Source organism: Salvelinus fontinalis, chromosome 24 (genome assembly GCF_029448725.1).
Source record: "Salvelinus fontinalis isolate EN_2023a chromosome 24, ASM2944872v1, whole genome shotgun sequence".
NCBI lineage: Eukaryota > Metazoa > Chordata > Actinopteri > Salmoniformes > Salmonidae > Salvelinus > Salvelinus fontinalis.
In genome coordinates, this window is record NC_074688.1 from 37,827,878 (window position 1) to 37,851,388 (window position 23,511).

The 23,511-nt window shown below is 52.7% G+C and overlaps 1 protein-coding gene across 3 annotated transcripts in view; it reads right to left on the reverse strand.

Annotated features, from left to right (window-relative positions):
• The window catches only part of LOC129822396 (protein-tyrosine sulfotransferase 1), a 97,350-nt gene that overhangs the window by 68,143 nt on the left and 5,696 nt on the right, over positions 1-23,511 (reverse strand). For all 3 annotated transcript variants that reach the window (XM_055880649.1, XM_055880651.1, XM_055880650.1), the window contains exon 2: positions 1,021-2,133. In XM_055880649.1, coding sequence (XP_055736624.1) covers positions 1,021-1,934 — 914 coding nt within the window. In that variant the 5' untranslated portion in view covers positions 1,935-2,133. The remainder of the gene's footprint in view (positions 1-1,020; positions 2,134-23,511) is intronic.

Genomic DNA, 23,511 nt, shown 5'->3' on the forward strand with positions numbered 1-23,511 from the left:
AAATAAAAGTTTACTACTGATCTACCTACTCAACAACTAGATTTTACTATCCTTCCTTCTCTCTGGGCCATCACCATTTCCTCCCTCGCTCTCTTTCTCCCCTCTGGGAAGAACAATAGTGAAGTGAAAGAGAGAGGGAGAGAGCAAGAGAGAGTTACATGGACCAGTGCTAACTTGTCTCACTGCACCAGAAGGGAATGTAGTAGGTAGAGCCTGACCCGTTCACCCCTCACACCTCGTCAGCCTGGTGATGAATAGTGCTTGCTTACCATAACATTGTGCTATGGGGTCTATCACACATGGCTCCCTATTCCCTTTGGAGCTCTGATCAAAAGTAGTGCACTGTATAGGGAATAGGGTGCCAATTGGGATGGAGCCTATGATTCAACCACAGCATTGAGTCATCACGTAAGCAACATAGTGAAGGAGGAGACAGTGTCTCGTAAACAGGAAGCATCCCCGAGGATCGCCGTTTGTTTATTACTGCCATCGGAGACGACTGGATTGTATTACTTAGCAGTGTCTTGTTGTGGCAGCAGCGCAGAACAGAGCAGACCGCTTCCAGAACCAGAAGCCTAAGAACAGAGGCCTGTGTTCTAGAACCAGAACCATTTCGGTTCAGAACCAGATCCAAAATGGCGGCTGAGTTTCACTCAGAATGAGGAGTGGGAGAGCCACTGTGGCCCTGATAGCTCAGTGAGGTGATGCATGGAAGTTCCGCCTGGCTTCGTCCTCATTTGGAGCTCCTTGTCCTGGGTTTGTAAAATCCATGGCTGCCCACACCTTGTCTCGCCACTAAATCAAGTCACGTTTTGTCATCTACTGGTATAAAGCCTTGTGTCACACTTCATAGACGACAAGGTCACTGACCCCTGATTTCCAAGCTATTTGGGTTTACAGTTTACTCACTTTATACACTGATAAAAACACACGGGGAGGGAGACCGGCATGCCTGAAGTTCAGTAACACGCAGGCTCAGGGTACGTACACACACACACAAACACACACACCACTACTTACTTGGAGAGGGAGACACCTCCTGCTTTCCCTATGAGTTCCTCATGGTGAAGTACCGCCTCGTTCCAAGGAATGTCCAGGAATTTGAGCAGTGTCCTCATCCACTTCTCTGGATGGAGCACTAGCTGTTCGTAATGCACCGGCAGGCACTTGTCTGAGGCCTCCAGGCACTGAGTGTACATGGTCTCTATGGCCCTGTTCCACTTGGTCAGGCAGTCTCTGTAGCTGCCCAGGTCAAAGCCAGCGATCGTCACCTTACGCGAGATCATGGAATGGACCGAGGCGCGTCCGTCCCGGATCATTAGCAAGAATTTGGCGTGCGGGAAGATCTTAGCCAGGTAGGAGAGGGACTTCAGAGCAAAGGGGTCCTTGTTACAGAGGAAGTTGGCGGGCTCGCCGTGCTTTACGATGATCTCCAGGAGGAAGGCCTGCATGGCGGCGTCCAGGACCTCGTCCGTCACCCCGGCCTCGTCCAGACGCATCTTCTCCCTCCCCGACCGCGACCACATCTGTTTCATGGCCAGGATACGTGGAATAACCCTGGTCTCCTCGCCACACCGAACCTCAGGGTGAGCATCAAGCATGGCTCTCATCAACGTTGTCCCACTCCTGGGAACCCCTCCAATGAACACTAGGGGCATGTCCTTGTTGTAGACAAATGGAACGGAGAGGTTACGGCCCCCGGGACCAGAGCCCCGCAGGATGGAGGAGGAGCTCAAAGAGCCCCCCAGGAGCAACCCTCTTGGCCCCTGAAGGCCTCCCAGAAGCCCTTGGTCCCCAGGCTGGCTGCTGCGCTCCTCGATACGGTGGTGACACTCCATGGCGTGACGACCCAAGTAGAAGACTGTGACTGAGCTGATGACCAGACAGGCCACCAGCAGGTTCTGCTTCAGCTTCATCATCATCACCATCACCATCTCAGGACCAGGGAGGGGGGGGGAGGAGGGAGGGAGGGAGGGGGAGGACAGAGGTGTACCAGAGGAGGTAGTGGAAGAGGGGAGAAGGGAAGGTTAGGAGTAGCTGAGTGTCCCTCCTTTCAAGGTCGGCGATGGGGGGCAGAGCGTGTTGTGTGTTCCCCGGTGGTCAGCGCTCGTGGCGTGCCCAGCTCCATCAGGCCTGGGGAAGGACAGAATAAAAAACACATTATTACATAATATAATAAAATAGTCTTGGTTGGAACAGTAGAACAGTGGAACAGTGGAACAGTGGAACAGTGGAACAGTGGAACAGTGGAACAGTGGAACAGTGGAACAGTAGAACAGTGGAACAGTGGAACAGTGGAACAGTGGAACAGTGGAACAGTGGAACAGTAGAACAGTGGAACAGTGGAACAGTGGAACAGTGGAACAGTGGAACAGTAGAACAGTAGAACAGTAGAACAGTAGAACAGTAGAACAGTAGAACAGTGGAACAGTGGAACAGTGGAACAGTGGAACAGTGGAACAGTAGAACAGTAGAACAGTGGAACAGTAGAACAGTAGAACAGTGGAACAGTAGAACATGGCAACTTCAGGCAGATCCTGATAGAGATCTTGACATTGTAGATCATTTGTACACTGCTGGTAGAAATCAAGCTGAGGCTTGAACCAACAAAAGGTTCAAATGGCTCACGTCATATATGGTCCTAAAAAAAGGCTCTGTTCAGAAAAGCAAAACGCATCTTATTTTCAGCATTATACTGTACTGACCCATCTTGACAAAGAGAGCACAGTAAAACTATGAACTGAGCTGTACAAGTTATTGTGTATTGTTATTTTAGTTAAATACACACACGAAATTACCAAGGAATTCCTTATATCCAATGTAAGAATTACCCTCAACATAATTACAGATCCCCTCAGGAGAAATGTAGGCTACAGAAGAGACGCTCTACTTTCACCTCAGAAAGCAGAGATGAACACATTCTCTCTGTCTGACAAGGTTATGGATCTCACGCCAAAACCACTGTACAACTGTGTTGTAAGAGAAAGACTAAGGCCGACATCATAAAGTTGTCAGAAAAACCATTGACACAGTCATGGCCCTCCGCTGACACAAGCCCATAGGAATGAATCCAGGCCACAGACTAGAGGTACAGAGAGAGGGAGAGAGAGACCGACACTGAGAGAAAGGGATAGACCGAGAGAGAGAGCGAACAGCTCCACTATTCAGCAGTCGGGCTAAGTCTTAAGCATTTAGGACTTCCCCAGTGACACATTTAGCAACAAAAAGACGCAATGATTATATTTATCCCTCAGAGGGAAATCTCTATTTTACAACCATCCTGTTCTATTATTCAACTGGTCTTTTTACTCGTTTCCCAGTGTTCAGTTTGCTTCTTGGGCTGAGAGAAACATTCCCGACCAGGAACGAAACGTCCAACCTCCGGCCTCTAATGTGTCCCTGAGCAGTTACACGGCTCTGATTTACAGAGTAGGTGGTGTGACATCACGTTACTCTGGGTCATTGCCACAGAAACAGGACCCGTGAGTCCCAACATGTGAAGATTATAGGAGCATATAAAATGTGGTGTCAAATGAAAGCTAAGAGTATATATTTTGGGGAAATAAGGCATAAATACGTTTCTCCCCCCCCTCCCATCCAAAACATTTTTAATATACAAAGGCTTTGATTTCTGGTCACAGAAGCTAGGTTCCCATCCAATTGGCGACAGATTTTTAAAATGTGAATATTCCAAAGTCTGCATAAAGAAAATATGTGCATTGTCCTACCAGTGGTGTTACCACCAAGCTGACGTGTTGCTGATAATAACTAGTGCGTGACGACAACGCACAACAAATTTTGTTTTTCAGGTATCGTAAAACAAATAAATATGAATTTCAATGTGTTTCCATTGCATTTTCAACTTTACCGATAGTAGTCACAAAAAAAACTGTAGCGTAAAAAAACAGAAAAATGTGCCAAATCTGGTCTTGGCCCCTGAGCTCTAACCAACAGCTCCCGGATACAGTACGGGTAGGCTAGTCTACAGGATGATGAATAAGAGCGAAAATATTTGTATTTGTCAAACATCGATCCTCATGTCACCAGAATACGACTTTCGATGTTTATTGGAAAGGAGCATCAAGATCATCACCGTGCCCTTTCACCTCCCTGTGAAGATCGTAACTTATTTCATCTGTAGCCTAATAAACTGCATGGGTTCCCAAGTCATAGTAGGAGGACCACACAACATATCAACCCGTAAGGCCATGTTTACTCCCAGATGGTTGTTAGATCAATATTTGCACAATAACCGTTCATAATGACATTTTCCCGACACAAAAAGATCCCACCATGTCGAACGAACAAAATGATCTGTCGGCATTTATAAAAAAAATGTACCAGAAACTGCTTGTTTCCATCACAGTTGTTTCTGGGGAAAAATAAACATGTACACGGTATGACTTTAAATCGCATAAAAACTGTGGATGGAAACTTGGACACAGACAGAAAATGGGTCTTTGTAACGGTTGTCCTCCTCCTCTTCGGAAGAAGGGATAGGGATTGGACCAAAGCGCAGCGTTGTGATATGACATAATAATATTTATTAAAGTAAAGACGACACACGAAAATACTTCAACAAACTATAAAACAAATAAACGATGTAGACAGACCTGAACTAGAGAACTTACATAAACACAAAGAACGCATGAACAGGTACAGACTACACAAACGAACGAACAAACCGAAACAGTCCTGTGTGGTGCACAGACACAAACATGGAAGACAACCACCCACAAACAAACAGTGTGAACAACCTACCTTAATATGGTTCTCAATCAGAGGAAACGTAAAACACCTGTCCCTGATTGAGAACCATATCAGGCTAAATGACAATGAACCTAAACATAGAAACACATAACATAGAATGCCCAGCCCAACTCACGCCCTGACCAACTAAACACATACAAAAACAAGAGAAAACAGGTCAGGAACGTGACAGTCTTGAACATCATCTACCAGAAAATCACTAATAGAAAAACTTGAACACACCAATGTTGAAGGCCCCTGCCATCTAATATCAACATATATAATCCATTACTTGAACACACCAATGTTGAAGGCCCCTGCCATCTAATATCAACATTTATAATCCATTACTTGAACACACCAATGTTGAAGGCCCCTGCCATCTACCGGTAATATCAACATTTATAATCCATTACTTGAACACACCAATGTTGAAGGCCCCTGCCATCTAATATCAACATTTATAATCCATTTCGCAGGAAATTTGCCTTCTGTAAAGTTTAAGAAATATTGCCTTGTCATGTCATTCCGATACCAAAAACACACTTCTCTTTAAGATATATTCTAATTATTCTCCCTCGTGACGGAGGATTATGAATGTTCACAGAAGTAACAAGTTTAAGTAGACTTACCAAATAGTGTTTTATTTGGATAACAATTTGGTTTATGAATTATTGTGATTAAAATGTGTCACTCTTATAAAAAAAAAAAGATCGGTAATAGAATGAGTCTTGTTACATGCATAATGAGATTGTGGATAGTCAGATTAGAATAGAATAAAATAAAATCCAACCCGGAAGCCAGCCGCACCAATGAGTCGGAGGAAACACCGTACACCTGGCGACCTGGTCAGCGTGCACTGACCCCGGCCCGCCACAGGAGTCGCTAGTGCGCGATGAGATAAGGATATCCCTGCCGGCCAAACCCTCCCTAACCCGGACGACGCTAGGCCAAATGGACCTCCCGGTCGCGGCCGGCTGCGACAGAGCCTGGGCTCGAACCCAGAGTCTCTGGTGGCACAGCCAGCCGGGAGATGGGCTTAGCATAGGCTAGCTCCAGGGTAATTGGTGCTTGCTTCGGGACAGGGGCGTTAGCCAGGAGAAGCCAATCAGATAGCAGCTAGCTGCGGAGATCCAGTTGAAGAGGTCAATAAGAGCTTGCGGTAGGAATCCGGTGATATGGACCGCAGAGTGAAGAAAAAGCAGCCAACAAGTGCTCAGCATATGTGGGAACTCCTTCAAGACTGTTGGAAAAGCATTCCTCATGAAGCTGGTTGAGAGAATGCCAAGAGTGTGCAAAGCTGTCATCAAGGCAAAGGGTGGCTATTTGAAGAATCTCAAATATATTTTGATTTGTTTCACACTTTTGGTTACAATATGATTCCATATGTGTTATTTCATAGTGTTGATATCTTCACTAAATAAGGTGGCGTGTCCAAACTTTTGACTGGTGGTAGTAGTGTATATACATTGCTCAAAAAAATAAAGGGAACACTTAAATAACACAATGTAACTCCAAGTCAATCACACTTCTGTGAAATCAAACTGTCCACTTAGGAAGCAACACTGATTGACAATAAATCTGGCGGTGCTTTCACTCTAGTGGTAGCATGAAACGGAGTCTACAACCCACACAAGTGGCTCAGGTAGTGCAGCTCATCCAGGATGGCACATCAATGCGAGCTGTGGCAAGAAGGTTTGCTGTGTCTGTCAGTGTAGTGTCCAGAGCATGGAGGCGCTACCAGGAGACAGGCCAGTACATCAGGAGACGTGGAGGAGGCCGTAGGAGGGCAACAACCCAGCAGCAGGACCGCTACCTCCGCCTTTGTTCAAGGAGGTGCACTGCCAGAGCCCTGCAAAATGACCTCCAGCAGGCCACAAATGTGCATGTGTCTGCTCAAACGGTCAGAAACAGACTCCATGAGGGTGGTATGTGGGCCCGACGTCCACAGGTGGGGGTTGTGCTTACAGCCCAACACCGTGCAGGACGTTTGGCATTTGCCAGAGAACACCAAGATTGGCAAATTCGCCACTGGCGCCCTGTGCTCTTCACAGATGAAAGCAGGTTCACACTGAGCACATGTGACAGACGTGACAGAGTCTGGAGACGCTGTGGAGAACGTTCTGCTGCCTGCAACATCCTCCAGCATGACCGGTTTGGCGGTGGGTCAGTCATGGTGTGGGGTGGCATTTCTTTGGGGGGCCGCACAGCCCTCCATGGGCTTGCCAGAGGTAGCATGACTGCCATTAGGTACCGAGATGAGATCCTCAGACCCCTTGTGAGACCATATGCTGGTGCGGTTGGCCCTGGGTTCCTCCTAATGCAAGACAATGCTAGACCTCATGTGGCTGGAGTGTGTCAGTAGTTCCTGCAAGAGGAAGGTATTGATGCTATGGACTGGCCCGCCCGTTCCCCAGACCTGAATCCAATTGAGCACATCTGGGACATCATGTCTCGCTCCATCCACCAACGCTACGTTGCACCACAGACTGTCCAGGAGTTGGCGGATGCTTTAGTCCAGGTCTGGGAGGAGATGCCTCAGGAGACCATCCGCCACCTCATCAGGAGCATGCCCAGGCGTTGTAGGGAGGTCATACAGGGACGTGGAGGCCACACACACTACAGAGCCTCATTTTGACTTGTTTTAAGGACATTACATCAAAGTTGGATCAGCCTGTAGTGTGGTTTTCCACTTTAATTTTGAGTGTGACTCCAAATCCAGACCTCCATGCGTTGATACATTTGATTTCCATTGATAATTTGTGTGTGATTTTGTTGTCAGCACATTCAACTATGTAAAGAAAAAAGTATTTAATAAGAATAGTTCATTCATTCAGATCTAGGATGTGTTATTTTAGTGTTCCCTTTATTTTTGTTGAGCAGTGTATATATATATATATATACATACGTTTCTGTCTGGGGCCCCCTAGCAGCAGGGGGCCCAAAGCAACCGCTTATGTCGTTTATGCCTAGAGCCGGCCCTGCACACTCCCCTTTGCTTGTCTCTTATCTTCTGTGACATTTGACTGACGGCTTTGATGGGTCTTTCTTGGCAAAGCTCAGCAAGGCATCATTAATCTGCTCTGACGACTGACGCTACTCTCAAACACCCACGCATGTTGACGCACAGTAAACACCAGTCACACCTTATAAAACAGTAATGGATACACAGTAACAGACACGCACTTTATCTGTGATGCAGATGTAACATAAATGAAAAGAGCGATCACACACACACACACACACGATGCTGTCATCCTGCCCTTTCTCTCAAAGCAATTATTACAGGGGTTCAGGCGGGTCTTCGCACATCAGCAAAGCAATTATTACAGGCTCCCCATTAGACACATGTGCTCTGCAGCATACATTAGATAGTGTGTGTGCGCGTGGCATCCCGACAGCTAGCAACAACTGATAAGATGACGGGAAATACAAAAGCAGAGGAAAGCACCGTCTCGTCGGACAGACTAGACGCTGTAGATGTTTGGCCTTGTGTTTAAGGCTATTGTCTTGCTGAAAAGGTGAATTCCTCTCCCAGTGTCTGGTGGAAAGCAGAATGAGAAAGCAGCTTTCCCTCTAGGATTTCGTGTGTACTTAGCTCCATTACAATAACAACAAAAAATGTATCTTGAAAAACAATCCAGTCCTTAATGATTACCAGCATGCCCATTAGGGATGGGATCCTTAATGTTACGGTCTTTTGTCCCCCCCCCCCCCACCAGTGCAGTAGATATCACAAAGCATATCATTTTCTGTGTTACAGCCAAACTAGACAATAGGCTGTGAAGGCCTGGGGAAAGTTGTCATTTAAATAAAACCAGTGAGGAAGAGGCATATTTTAGGCTACTTTGGTGAATTTGCGAGGCGTGCTTGCGAAATTCAGCTTAGGGGGTTTTCACGGGTCCAAAAAGTTCAGTCAATCTTCCACTGATTAGATATCTCCTAACCTTTGCCACACACGGAGGCTCTATGACTGTAGCCTATTGTCTCTGATGTCTTATGATTGGCCAACATCAATAATAACACACGCCATGCTCCCCTCTCGTGAAAAGCAAGCGCAGCAGCATAAATTATAAAATGTCTCCTGCTCGGATCTGTACGGGCCCTTCCGTACAAGTCAGTTAAATGTACACATAACCGTTCTCAGGTAGTCGGGTACAGGTGGATCCCTGAAGACCTCTAATTCAGATTACCAAGACATACGCCAACCTCGGTTCCTTCTGCCTGACCCCCACGGTTCTTTCGTCCTGGGGCGGATCCATTACGCCGATTCTGTTGCAAAACGTTTTGGAAAGAAACAGGGAGGGACCTGCCTGAATTTGTCCAATAGAAACTGTCGTTTTAGTTGGAAACTGTTTGGACTAATGATTACAACCCTGCTCTTACTCTTCGCTAACGATGCGAGTGTGTGTTCAGTCTTGGGCCTGTCGAGAGTAGAATATCCTAGCCTAATCATTGAGGATAGGCCTTGCTTTACTGAAGTTGAGAGACATTGCAAGCTAAGAAACTGCGAGATACAGCTTTTGACTGGCGAAAGATAAGCCCAGTGCAGGATTCTGTCAGCCCCTCCCCTCGCTAGCTCACTACGAAAAGATACAAGGGTTTCTGGGAAGTACAGCAACTACAAATCAGTCTGCTGCGTTCCTAAAAAAAATACTGATTTTCAGGAGTCGATTCCTAGTCGAATCGAGTCTTAAAACTCAGAAATGGGAGTCGCCACATGGAGTCGACGTGCAAGGAGTTGAGAAAAAAATATATTTTATTAATTAACAGTTGGAAACATGTCAGAGGAAGGCAAGCGACAACAGGGAAGTTCTGTGTGGCAACACGTTGAGAAGTTAAATGAGAAGGAAATCCAAACTTTTGCAAGGTGGAATGGAGGAACAGTAATGGTAGTACAGGTGTAATAGTTAAACCATCTGAAAGGGACATACTGTGAGACCCAAACCACAAGGTGGAATGAAGGAACATTAATGACAGTACAGGTGTAATAGTTAAACCATCTGAAGGGGACGTACTGTGAGACCCAAACCACAAGGTGGAATGAAGGAACATTAATGACAGTACAGGTGTAATAGTTAAACCATCTGAAAAGGGACGTACTGTGAGACCCAGGTAGCCTAGCGGTTACTAGGGGCGGCAGGTAGCCTAGCGGTTATTAGGGGCGGCAGGTAGCCTAGCGGTTACTAGGGGCGGCAGGTAGCCTAGCGGTTACTAGGGGCGGCAGGTAGCCTAGCGATTACTAGGGGCGGCAGGTAGCCTAGCGGTTACTAGGGGCGGCAGGTAGCCTAGCGGTTACTAGGGGCGGCAGGTAGCCTAGCGGTTACTAGGGGCGGCAGGTAGCCTAGCGGTTACTAGGGGCGGCAGGTAGCCTAGCGGTTAGAGGGGGCAGGTAGCCTAGCGGTTAGAGGGGGCAGGTAGCCTAGCGGTTAGAGGGGGCAGGTAGCCTAGCGGTTAGAGGGGGCAGGTAGCCTAGCGGTTAGAGGAGGCAGGTAGCCTAGCGGTTAGAGGAGGCAGGTAGCCTAGCGGTTAGAGGAGGCATGTAGTCTAGTGGTTAGATGCAGGTAGTCTAGTGGTTAGAGGAGGCCAGGTGGCCTAGTGGTTAGAGGAGGCCAGGTGGCCTAGTGGTTAGAGGAGGCAGGTAGCCTAGTGGTTAGAGGAGGCAGGTAGCCTAGTGGGTTAGAGGAGGCAGGTAGCCTAGTGGTTAGAGGAGGCAGGTAGCCTAGTGGTTAGAGGAGGCAGGTAGCCTAGTGGTTAGAGGAGGCAGGTAGCCTAGTGGTTAGAGGAGGCAGGTAGCCTAGTGGGTTAGAGGAGGCAGGTAGCCTAGTGGTTAGAGGAGGCAGGTAGCCTAGTGGTTAGAGGAGGCAGGTAGCCTAGTGGTTAGAGGAGGCAGGTAGCCTAGTGGTTAGAGGAGGCAGGTAGCCTAGTGGTTAGAGGAGGCAGGTAGCCTAGTGGTTAGAGGAGGCAGGTAGCCTAGTGGTTAGAGGAGGCAGGTAGCCTAGTGGTTAGAGGAGGCAGGTAGCCTAGTGGTTAGAGGAGGCAGGTAGCCTAGTGGTTAGAGGAGGCAGGTAGCCTAGTGGTTAGAGGAGGCAGGTAGCCTAGTGGTTAGAGGAGGCAGGTAGCCTAGTGGTTAGAGGAGGCAGGTAGCCTAGTGGTTAGAGGAGGCAGGTAGCCTAGTGGTTAGAGGAGGCAGGTAGCCGAGTGGTTAGAGGAGGCAGGTAGCCGAGTGGTTAGAGGAGGCAGGTAGCCGAGTGGTTAGAGGAGGCAGGTAGCCGAGTGGTTAGAGGAGGCAGGTAGCCGAGTGGTTAGAGGAGGCAGGTAGCCGAGTGGTTAGAGGAGGCAGGTAGCCGAGTGGTTAGAGGAGGCAGGTAGCCTAGTGGTTAGAGGAGGCAGGTAGCCTAGTGGTTAGAGGAGGCAGGTAGCCGAGTGGTTAGAGGAGGCAGGTAGTCTAGTGGTTAGAGGAGGCAGGTAGTCTAGTGGTTAGAGGAGGCAGGTAGCCTAGTGGTTAGAGGAGGCATGTAGTCTAGTCTAGTGGTTAGAGGAGGCAGGTAGCCGAGTGGTTAGAGGAGGCAGGTAGCCTAGTGGTTAGAGGAGGCAGGTAGCCTAGTGGTTAGAGGAGGCATGTAGTCTAGTCTAGTGGTTAGAGGAGGCAGGTAGCCGAGTGGTTAGAGGAGGCAGGTAGCCTAGTGGTTAGAGGAGGCAGGTAGCCTAGTGGTTAGAGGAGGCAGGTAGTCTAGTGGTTAGAGGAGGCAGGTAGTCTAGTGGTTAGAGGAGGCAGGTAGTCTAGTGGTTAGAGGAGGCAGGTAGCCTAGTGGTTAGAGGAGGCATGTAGTCTAGTCTAGTGGTTAGAGGAGGCAGGTAGCCGAGTGGTTAGAGGAGGCAGGTAGCCTAGTGGTTAGAGGAGGCAGGTAGCCTAGTGGTTAGAGGAGGCATGTAGTCTAGTCTAGTGGTTAGAGGAGGCAGGTAGCCGAGTGGTTAGAGGAGGCAGGTAGCCTAGTGGTTAGAGGAGGCAGGTAGCCTAGTGGTTAGAGGAGGCAGGTAGTCTAGTCTAGTGGTTAGAGGAGGCAGGTAGCCTAGTGGTTAGAGGGGGCAGGTAGTCTAGTCTAGTGGTTAGAGGAGGCAGGTAGCCTAGTGGTTAGAGGAGGCCAGGTAGCCTAGTGGTTAGAGGAGGCCAGGTAGCCTAGTGGTTAGAGGGGGCAGGTAGTCTAGTGGTTAGAGGGGGCAGGTAGTCTAGTGGTTAGAGGAGGCAGGTAGCCTAGTGGTTAGAGGAGGCAGGTAGCCTAGTGGTTAGAGGAGGCAGGTAGCCTAGTGGTTAGAGGAGGCAGGTAGCCTAGTGGTTAGAGGAGGCAGGTAGCCTAGTGGTTAGAGGAGGCAGGTAGCCTAGTGGTTAGAGGGGGCAGGTAGTCTAGTCTAGTGGTTAGAGGAGGCAGGTAGCCTAGTGGTTAGAGGAGGCCAGGTAGCCTAGTGGTTAGAGGAGGCAGGTAGCCTAGTGGTTAGAGGAGGCAGGTAGCCTAGTGGTTAGAGGAGGCAGGTAGTCTAGTCTAGTGGTTAGAGGGGGCAGGTAGTCTAGTCTAGTGGTTAGAGGAGGCAGGTAGTCTAGTGGTTAGAGGAGGCAGGTAGCCTAGTGGTTAGAGGGGGCAGGTAGTCTAGTCTAGTGGTTAGAGGGGGCAGGTAGTCTAGTGGTTAGAGGAGGCAGGTAGCCGAGTGGTTAGAGGAGGCAGGTAGTCTAGTGGTTAGAGGGGGCAGGTAGCCTAGTGGTTAGAGGAGGCAGGTAGCCTAGTGGTTAGAGGAGGCAGGTAGCCTAGTGGTTAGAGGAGGCAGGTAGCCTAGTGGTTAGAGGAGGCAGGTAGCCTAGTGGTTAGAGGAGGCAGGTAGCCTAGTGGTTAGAGGAGGCAGGTAGCCCCCTGCACTACTCCTGATCAAAAGTAGCACACTACAAGTTATAGGATGCGATTTGGAAAAGTAGACAGTCGACCGTTCCTCAACCTCCAGGAATATAAACAAGGTAGGATTCCTAAAGCCACTGGTCTGAAAACCTAACTTGTTTTTCAGCTTTAGCAGCAGGCAGATTGGCTTCACGTTTCACCTGGCTGAGCGTACCGAGCTGAAATGAACAATGCGTTTGTGTTAAATTAATTGAGGCTCTTTACTCCTGTTACAGATAGTGTATCCTCCTGTTGGAATTCTCCCTTTTCTTTCATTGATCTGTGAAGGGGGGGATTCTCTATGGACCCATGCTGAAACCAGACCACCACATCAACACTTAATAACAAGGGAGGAAGTGTATGTGTCTGTCTGTCTGTCTGTCTGTGGAAGAAGGTTGGAGGCTCCAAAACTGAGGCCCTGCCATGACAGACGAGGGAGTGGGGAGAAGGGAGAGAACGGAAGCTGGAGACTACGCCTACACGCTGCCGCGACCCCTCGACTACGCCCTACCGCGACCCCTCGACTACGCCCTACGCGCTGCCGCGACCCCTCGACTACGCCCTACACGCTGCCGCGACCCCTCGACTACGCCCTACACGCTGCCGCGACCCCTCGACTACGCCCTACACGCTGCCGCGACCCCTCGACTACGCCCTACACGCTGCCGCGACCCCTCGACTACGCCCTACACGCTGCCGCGACCCCTCGACTACGCCCTACACGCTGCCGCGACCCCTCGACTACGCCCTACACGCTGCCGCGACCCCTCGACTACGCCCTACACGCTGCCGCGACCCCTCGACTACGTCCTACACGCTGCCGCGACCCCTCGACTACGCCCTACACGCTGCCGCGACCCCTCGACTACGCCCTACACGCTGCCGCGACCCCTCGACTACGCCTACACACTGCCTGTACCTTCTTGCATATTATTCAGCTTTTGTTGGAAACGTGAAAACATTGTTTAGAAAGGAACCATTGATGAGATTAGAACTATTCAGAAAAGACTTGGACTCAGTTTCTCTGTTTGGCATAGTTGATCTATCAATTTACCTGTGGCAGCTCCAAGTTTCTGCCTCGGGACAATTACTGTGTTTAAAAAAAAATGACCTACCTGTATCGGTCCTGATTGGATATCAGGTACATCCAGGATTCTAACCTGCATCCCAAATGGCCCTTATTCCCCACACAGAGAGCACGACTTTTTAGTCCCCACCCAGAGAGCACGACTTTTTAGTCCCCACCCAGAGAGCACGACTTTTTAGTCCCCACCCAGAGAGCACGACTTTTTAGTCCCCACCCAGAGAGCACGACTTTTTAGTCCCCACACAGAGAGCACGACTTTTTAGTCCCCACACAGAGAGCACGACTTTTTATTCCCCACACAGAGAGCACGACTTTTTATTCCCCACACAGAGAGCACGACTTTTTATTCCCCACACAGAGAGCACGACTTTTTATTCCCCACACAGAGAGCACGACTTTTTATTCCCCACACAGAGAGCACGACTTTTTATTCCCCACACAGAGAGCACGACTTTTTATTCCCCACACAGAGAGCACGACTTTTTATTCCCCACACAGAGAGCACGACTTTTTATTCCCCACACAGAGAGCACGACTTTATATTCCCTACACAGAGAGCACGACTTTATATTCCCTACACAGAGAGCACGACTTTATATTCCCTACACAGAGAGCACGACTTTTTATTCCCTACACAGAGAGCACGACTTTTTATTCCCTACACAGAGAGCACGACTTTATTCCCTGTGCCCTGGTCAAAAGTAGTGCACTATAAATAAGGGAATAGGGTGCTATTCGAGATGTATCCCTAGATCAATCAGGCAGAACGGAACAGAGGCCGGAGCTTAACCTTTGACCCAACTGGTAACGCCATACATCACATCCTGTGAGAGCGCACCACCCAAATTACACCCTATCCCCTACATTGTGCACTACTTTGACCAAGGCCCATAGGGGAAAGCGTGCCATTTGAGACAGGCCTATTCTAAAAAGGAGGTCAGATTCTAGCATTGCCAATGGTCACTTCAGCACAATTTCAGTCAATGACTTCATGACCTTTTTTGTTTTGAAATGTTAAGCCTACGTTGGAAGCTGCTAATCACCCATAGTTACTGTTGAGCCAACGCAAAACCCAAGACACACTTGAACTGTGGAATATATGATTTGGATGTTTTTCAAACTCAACAGGACTGGACTCCACAATCATTTGTACTGATGGAAGCATGCACATAACCCTAGAGTGAATTTAGAGAGACTAGACAACCAGGCAGGCAGCCGGACGTACCCACATAACCCTAGAGTGAATTTAGAGAGACTAGACAACCAGGCAGGCAGCCGGACGTACCCACATAACCCTAGAGTGAATTTAGAGAGACTAGACAACCAGGCAGGCAGCCGGACGTACCCACATAACCCTAGAGTGAATTTAGAGAGACTAGACAACCAGGCAGGCAGCCGGACGTACCCACATAACCCTAGAGTGAATTTAGAGAGACTAGACAACCAGGCAGGCAGCCACAGCAGGACGTACCCACATAACCCTAGAGTGAATTTAGAGAGACTAGACAACCAGGCAGGCAGCCACAGCAGGCCGTACCCACATAACCCTAGAGTGAATTTAGAGAGACTAGACAACCAGGCAGGCAGCCGGACGTGCCCACATAACCCTAGAGTGAATTTAGAGAGACTAGACAACCAGGCAGGCAGCCGGACGTACCCACAGAAACCCTAGAGTGAATTTAGAGAGACTAGACAACCAGGCAGGCAGCCACAGCAGGACGTACCCACATAACCCTAGAGTGAATTTAGAGAGACTAGACAACCAGGCAGGCAGCCACAGCAGGACGTACCCACATAACCCTAGAGTGAATTTAGAGAGACTAGACAAGCAGGCAAGCAGACGCAGCAGGACGTACCCACATAACCCTAGAGTGAATTTAGAGAGACTAGACAACCAGGCAGGCAGCCGCAGCAGGACGTACCCACATAACCAGACAGTTATTTAAACCCGCCACTAAAGCTCTGTACAGAGCAGAGCTTTAACGGGTACAGGCAACATACCACGACCTCTGCTTCCAGTCACCGCTTACATACTGTTCATTGGTATGTATGAATGAATTGATACTCCGCTCTCTAGTGCTCTCTTCTCTCTCCACACACACACATCATCACTTGCATTTAGGAATGCTGGATCGGGATAGCGAGCGATGATAAGTCAGACAGCAGCTGTGACGGATGAGATGGTAGGAAACTTTGGGACGAATTGGGAACGCCGACTGCAAGCCAGGCCTAATCGCCAAACATCAGAGCCCAACCTCACTAATGCTCTTGTGGCTGAATGGAAGAATGTTTCCCCGCAGCAATGTTGCAACATCTAGTGGAAAGCCTTCCCAGAAGAGAGGAGGCTGTTATAGCAGCAATGTTCCAACATCTAGTGGAAAGCCTTCCCAGAAGACTGGAGGCTGTTATAGCAGCGATGTTCCAACATCTAATGGAAAGCCTTCCCAGAAGACTGGAGGCTGTTATAGCAGCAATGTTCCAACATCTAGTGGAAAGCCTTCCCAGAAGAGAGGAGGCTGTTATAGCAGCAATGTTCCAACATCTAGTGGAAAGCCTTCCCAGAAGACTGGAGGCTGTTACAGCAGCAATGTTCCAACATCTAGTGGAAAGCCTTCCCAGAAGAGAGGAGGCTGTTATAGCAGCAATGTTCCAACATCTAGTGGAAAGCCTTCCCAGAAGACTGGAGGCTGTTATAGCAGCGATGTTCCAACATCTAATGGAAAGCCTTCCCAGAAGACTGGAGGCTGTTATAGCAGCAATGTTCCAACATCTAGTGGAAAGCCTTCCCAGAAGAGTGGAGGCTGTTATAGCAGCAATGTTCCAACATCTAGTGGAAAGCCTTCCCAGAAGAGAGGAGGCTGTTATAGCAGCAATGTTCCAACATCTAGTGGAAAGCCTTCCCAGAAGACTGGAGGCTGTTATAGCAGCAATGTTCCAACATCTAGTGGAAAGCCTTCCCAGAAGACTGGAGGCTGTTACAGCAGCAATGTTCCAACATCTAGTGGAAAGCCTTCCCAGAAGAGAGGAGGCTGTTATAGCAGCAATGTTCCAACATCTAGTGGAACGCCTTCCCAGAAGACTGGAGGCTGTTATAGCAGCGATGTTCCAACATCTAATGGAAAGCCTTCCCAGAAGACTGGAGGCTGTTATAGCAGCAATGTTCCAACATCTAGTGGAAAGCCTTCCCAGAAGAGTGGAGGCTGTTATAGCAGCAATGTTCCAACATCTAGTGGAAAGCCTTCCCAGAAGAGAGGAGGCTGTTATAGCAGCAATGTTCCAACATCTAGTGGAAAGCCTTCCCAGAAGAGAGGAGGCTGTTATAGCAGCAATGTTCCAACATCTAGTGGAAAGCCTTCCCAGAAGAGTGGAGGCTGTTACAGCAGCAATGTTCCAACATCTAGTGGAAAGCCTTCCCAGAAGACTGGAGGCTGTTACAGCAGCAATGTTCCAACATCTAGTGGAAAGCCTTCCCAGAAGAGAGGAGGCTGTTATAGCAGCAATGTTCCAACATCTAGTGGAAAGCCTTCCCAGAAGACTGGAGGCTGTTATAGCAGCAATGTTCCAACATCTAGTGGAAAGCCTTCCCAGAAGACTGGAGGCTGTTATTGCAGCAATGTTCCAACATCTAGTGGAAAGCCTTCCCAGAAGACTGGAGGCTGTTATAGCAGCAATGTTCCAACATCTAGAGGAAAGCCTTCCCAGAAGAGAGGAGGCTGTTATAGCAGCAATGTTCCAACATCTAGTGGAAAGCCTTCCCAGAAGAGAGGAGGCTGTTATAGCAGCAATGTTCCAACATCTAGTGGAAAGCCTTCCCAGAAGAGAGGAGGCTGTTATAGCAGTAATGTTCCAACATCTAGTGGAAAGCCTTCCCAGAAGAGAAGTGGCTGTTTTAGCAGCAATGTTCCAACATCTAGTGGAAAGCCTTCCCAGAAGAGTGGAGGCTGTTATTGCAGCAATGTTCCAACATCTAGTGGAAAGCCTTCCCAGAAGAGAGGAGGCTGTTATAGCAGCAATGTTCCAACATCTAGTGGAAAGCCTTCCCAGACGAGAAGAGGCTGTTATAGCAGCAATGTTCCAACATCTAGTGGAAAGCCTTCCCAGACGAGAAGAGGCTGTTTTAGCAGCAATGTTCCAACATCTAGTGGAAAGCCTTCCCAGAAGAGAGGAGGCTGTTATAGCAGCAATGTTCCAACATCTAGTGGAAAGCCTTCCCAGAAGAGAGGAGGCTGTTATAGCAGCAATGTTCCAACATCTAGTGGAAAGCCTTCCCAGAAGAGAGGAGGCTGTTATAGCAGCAATGTTCCAACATCTAGTGGAAAGCCTTCCCAGAAGAGAGGAGGCTGTTATAGCACCAATGTTCCAACATCTAGTGGAAAGCCTTCCCAGAAGAGAGGAGGCTGTTATAGCAGCAATGTTCCAACATCTAGTGGAAAGCCTTCCCAGAAGAGAGGAGGCTGTTATAGCAGCAATGTTCCAACATCTAGTGGAAAGCCTTCCCAGAAGAGAGGAGGCTGTTATAGCAGCAATGTTTTGGAATGAGATGTTCGACGAGCAGGTGTCCACATACTTTTTGCCATGTAGTGCAGCTAGCTAGCAAGCGAGACAACTTTAGCCAGTTAGCTTGGGTACTTGATTGGGACAAAGCATGCATTGGCAGGCAAGCTGCAGAAGGATGAGCATACAATTCCCCATTGTTTAACAGTGCAATTTTGATGGCCAACTAGCTGAAAAAGTTTGAGAGTGTTTATCTAAAATGTTCCTTCATTTCGATTTTAGTTCACATTGCTCTGGCTAGCATTAGTTGTTGATCATGTGCATATAGGGAAAGAGCCGACCTTTTAATGGGTTGTTTGATTTACATTTACATTAAGTCATTTAGCAGACGCTCTTATCCAGAGCGACTTACAAATTGGTGCATTCACCTTGGGGTTAGAAGGATTACTTGATCAAATACCTAGGATAGGATAAACAGGACTGTAAGGTTACCTAATGTAAGAGGATCTCTGTGGTATTTAGCTACATAAAGGCAGAGCGACTTACAACAGGACTGTAAGGTTACCTAATGTAAGAGGATCTCTGTGGTATTTAGCTACATAAAGGCAGAAGTCCATTCATATATATAGACAAACACGTTCTAATTATCTACGGCTGCGTGGGGTACGGGCTGCGTAGGGTACGGGCTGCGTGGGGTACGGGCTGCGTAGGGTACGGGCTGCGTGGGGTACGGGCTGCGTGGGGTACGGGCTGCGTGGGGTACGGGCTGCGTGGGGTACGGGCTGCGTGGGGTACGGGCTGCGTGGGGTACGGGCTGCGTGGGGTACGGGCTGCGTGGGGTACGGGCTGCGTGGGGTACGGGCTGCGTGGGGTACGGGCTGCGTGGGGTACGGGCTGCGTGGGGTACGGGCTGCGTGGGGTACGGGCTGCGTGGGGTACGGGCTGCGTAGGGTACGGGCTGCATGGGGTACGGGCTGCATGGGGTACGGGCTGCATGGGGTACGGGCTGCGTAGGGTACGGGCTGCGTGGGGTACGGGCTGCGTGGGGTACGGGCTGCGTGGGGTACGGGCTGCGTGGGGTACGGGCTGCGTAGGGTACGGGCTGCATGGGGTACGGGCTGCATGGGGTACGGGCTGCATGGGGTACGGGCTGCATGGGGTACGGGCTGCGTAGGGTACGGGCTGCGTGAGGTACGGGCTGCGTAGGGTACGGGCTGCGTGGGGTACGGGCTGCGTGGGGTACGGGCTGCGTGGGGTACGGGCTGCGTGGGGTACGGGCTGCGTAGGGTACGGGCTGCGTGGGGTACGGGCTGCGTGGGGTACGGGCTGCATGGGGTACGGGCTGCATGGGGTACGGGCTGCATGGGGTACGGGCTGCATGGGGTACGGGCTGCATGGGGTACGGGCTGCGTAGGGTACGGGCTGCGTGGGGTACGGGCTGCGTGGGGTACGGGCTGCGTGGGGTACGGGCTGCGTGGGGTACGGGCTGCGTGGGGTACGGGCTGCGTGGGGTACGGGCTGCGTGGGGTACGGGCTGCGTAGGGTACGGGCTGCGTAGGGTACGGGCTGCGTAGGGTACGGGCTGCGTAGGGTACGGGCTGCGTAGGGTACGGGCTGCGTAGGGTACGGGCTGCGTAGGGTACGGGCTGCGTAGGGTACGGGCTGCGTAGGGTACGGGCTGCGTAGGGTACGGGCTGCGTAGGGTAAGGGCTGCGTAGGGTACGGGCTGCGTGGGGTACGGGCTGCGTGGGGTACGGGCTGCGTGGGGTACGGGCTGCGTAGGGTACGGGCTGCGTAGGGTACGGGCTGCGTGGGGTACGGGCTGCGTAGGGTACGGGCTGCGTAGGGTACGGGCTGCGTGGGGTACGGGCTGCGTGGGGTACGGGCTGCGTAGGGTACGGGCTGCGTAGGGTACGGCTGCGTAGGGTACGGCTGCGTAGGGTACGGGCTGCGTGGGGTACGTGCTGCGTGGGGTACGGGCTGCGTGGGGTACGGGCTGCGTGGGGTACGGGCTGCGTAGGGTACGGGCTGCGTGGGGTACGGGCTGCGTGGGGTACGGGCTGCGTGGGGTACGGGCTGCGTGGGGTACGGGCTGCGTGGGGTACGGGCTGCGTAGGGTACGGGCTGCGTGGAGTACGGCTGCGTGGGGTACGGGCTGCGTGGGGTACGGGCTGCGTGGGGTACGGGCTGCGTGGGGTACGGGCTGCGTGGGGTACGGGCTGCGTAGGGTACGGCTGCGTGGGGTACGGGCTGAGTAGGGTACGGGCTGCGTAGGGTACGGGCTGCGTGGGGTACGGGCTGCGTAGGGTACGGGCTGCGTAGGGTACGGGCTGCGTGGGGTACGGCTGCGTAGGGTACGGGCTGCGTAGGGTACGGGCTGCGTGGAGTACGGCTGCGTGGGGTACGGGCTGCGTGGGGTACGGGCTGCGTGGGGTACGGGCTGCGTAGGGTACGGGCTGCGTAGGGTACGGGCTGCGTGGAGTACGGCTGCGTGGGGTACGGGCTGCGTGGGGTACGGGCTGCGTAGGGTACGGGCTGCGTAGGGTACGGCTGCGTGGAGTACGGGCTGCGTGGAGTACGGCTGCGTGGGGTACGGGCTGCGTAGGGTACGGGCTGCGTAGGGTACGGGCTGCGTAGGGTACAGGCTGCGTGGAGTACGGCTGCGTAGGGTACGGGCTGCATGGGGTACGGCTGCGTAGGGTACGGGCTGCGTGGGGTACGGGCTGCGTGGGGTACGGGCTGCGTGGGGTACGGGCTGCGTAGGGTACGGGCTGCGTAGGGTACGGGCTGCGTAGGGTACGGGCTGCGTGGAGTACGGGCTGCGTAGGGTACGGGCTGCGTAGGCTACGGGCTGCGTAGGGTACGGGCTGCGTAGGGTACGGGCTGCGTGGAGTACGGGCTGCATGGGGTACGGCTGCGTAGGGTACGGGCTGCGTAGGGTACGGGCTGCGTGGAGTACGGGCTGCGTAGGGTACGGGCTGCGTAGGGTACGGGCTGCGTAGGGTACGGGCTGCGTAGGGTACGGGCTGCATGGGGTACGGCTGCGTAGGGTACGGGCTGCGTGGAGTACGGGCTGCGTAGGGTACGGGCTGCGTAGGGTACGGGCTGCGTAGGGTACGGGCTGCGTGGAGTACGGCTGCGTAGGGTACGGGCTGCGTGGAGTACGGCTGCGTAGGGTACGGGCTGCGTGGAGTACGGCTGCGTAGGGTACGGGCTGCGTGGAGTACGGCTGCGTATGGTACGGGCTGCGTGGAGTACGGGCTGCGTGGAGTACGGCTGCGTAGGGTACGGGCTGCATGGAGTACGGCTGCGTAGGGTACGGGCTGCGTGGAGTACGGCTGCGTAGGGTACGGGCGGCGTAGGGTACGGCTGCGTGGAGTACGGCTGCGTGGGGTAGGGGCTGCGTGGAGTACGGCTGCGTAGGGTACGGGCTGCGTAGGGTACGGGCTGCGTAGGGTACGGGCTGCGTAGGGTACGGGCTGCGTAGGGTACGGCTGCGTAGGGTACGGGCTGCGTAGGGTACGGGCTGCGTGGAGTACGGCTGCGTAGGGTACGGGCTGCGTGGAGTACGGCTGCGTGGGGTACGGGCTGCGTGGGGTACGGGCTGCGTAGGGTACGGGCTGCGTGGGGTACGGGTTGCGTGGGGTACGGGCTGCGTGGGGTACGGCTGCGTGGGGTACGGCTGCGTAGGGTACGGGCTGCGTAGGGTACGGGCTGCGTGGGGTACGGCTGCGTGGGGTACGGGCTGCGTGGGGTACGGCTGCGTAGGGTACGGCTGCGTAGGGTACGGGCTGCGTGGGGTACGGCTGCGTGGGGTACGGGCTGCGTGGGGTACGGGCTGCGTGGAGTACGGCTGCGTAGGGTACGGGCTGCGTGGGGTACGGGCTGCGTGGAGTACGGCTGCGTAGGGTACGGGCTGCGTGGAGTACGGCTGCGTAGGGTACGGGCTGCGTAGGGTACGGCTGCAAAGGGTACGGCTGCGTAGGGTACGGCTGCGTAGGGTACGGGCTGCGTAGGGTACGGCTGCGTAGGGTACGGCTGCGTAGGGTACGGCTGCGTAGGGTACGGCTGCGTAGGGTACGGGCTGCGTAGGGTACGGCTGCGTAGGGTACGGGCTGCGTGGAGTACGGCTGCGTAGGGTACGGGCTGCGTGGAGTACGGCTGCGTAGGGTACGGGCTGCGTGGAGTACGGCTGCGTAGGGTACGGGCTGCGTGGAGTACGGCTGCGTAGGGTACGGGCTGCGTGGAGTACGGCTGCGTAGGGTACGGCTGCGTAGGGTACGGCTGCGTAGGGTACGGGCTGCGTAGGGTACGGGCTGCGCAGGGTACGGCTGCGTAGGGTACGGGCTGCGTGGGGTACGGCTGCGTAGGGTACGGGCTGCGTGGGGTACGGCTGCGTAGGGTACGGGCTGCGTAGGGTACGGGCTGCGTAGGGTACGGGCTGCGTGGAGTACGGGCTGCGTAGGGTACGGGCTGCGTAGGCTACGGGCTGCGTAGGGTACGGGCTGCGTAGGGTACGGGCTGCGTGGAGTACGGGCTGCGTAGGGTACGGCTGCGTAGGGTACGGGCTGCGTAGGGTACGGGCTGCGTGGAGTACGGGCTGCGTAGGGTACGGGCTGCGTAGGGTACGGGCTGCGTAGGGTACGGGCTGCGTAGGGTACGGGCTGCATGGGGTACGGCTGCGTATGGTACGGGCTGCGTAGGGTACGGGCTGCGTGGAGTACGGCTGCGTAGGGTACGGGCGGCGTAGGGTACGGCTGCGTGGAGTACGGCTGCGTGGGGTAGGGGCTGCGTGGAGTACGGCTGCGTAGGGTACGGGCTGCGTAGGGTACGGGCTGCGTAGGGTACGGGCTGCGTAGGGTACGGGCTGCGTAGGGTACGGCTGCGTAGGGTACGGGCTGCGTAGGGTACGGGCTGCGTGGAGTACGGCTGCGTAGGGTACGGGCTGCGTGGGGTACGGGCTGCGTGGAGTACGGCTGCGTAGGGTACGGGCTGCGTGGAGTACGGCTGCGTAGGGTACGGGCTGCGTAGGGTACGGCTGCAAAGGGTACGGCTGCGTAGGGTACGGCTGCGTAGGGTACGGGCTGCGTAGGGTACGGCTGCGTAGGGTACGGCTGCGTAGGGTACGGCTGCGTAGGGTACGGGCTGCGTAGGGTACGGGCTGCGTGGAGTACGGGCTGCGTAGGGTACGGGCTGCGTAGGCTACGGGCTGCGTAGGGTACGGGCTGCGTAGGGTACGGGCTGCGTGGAGTACGG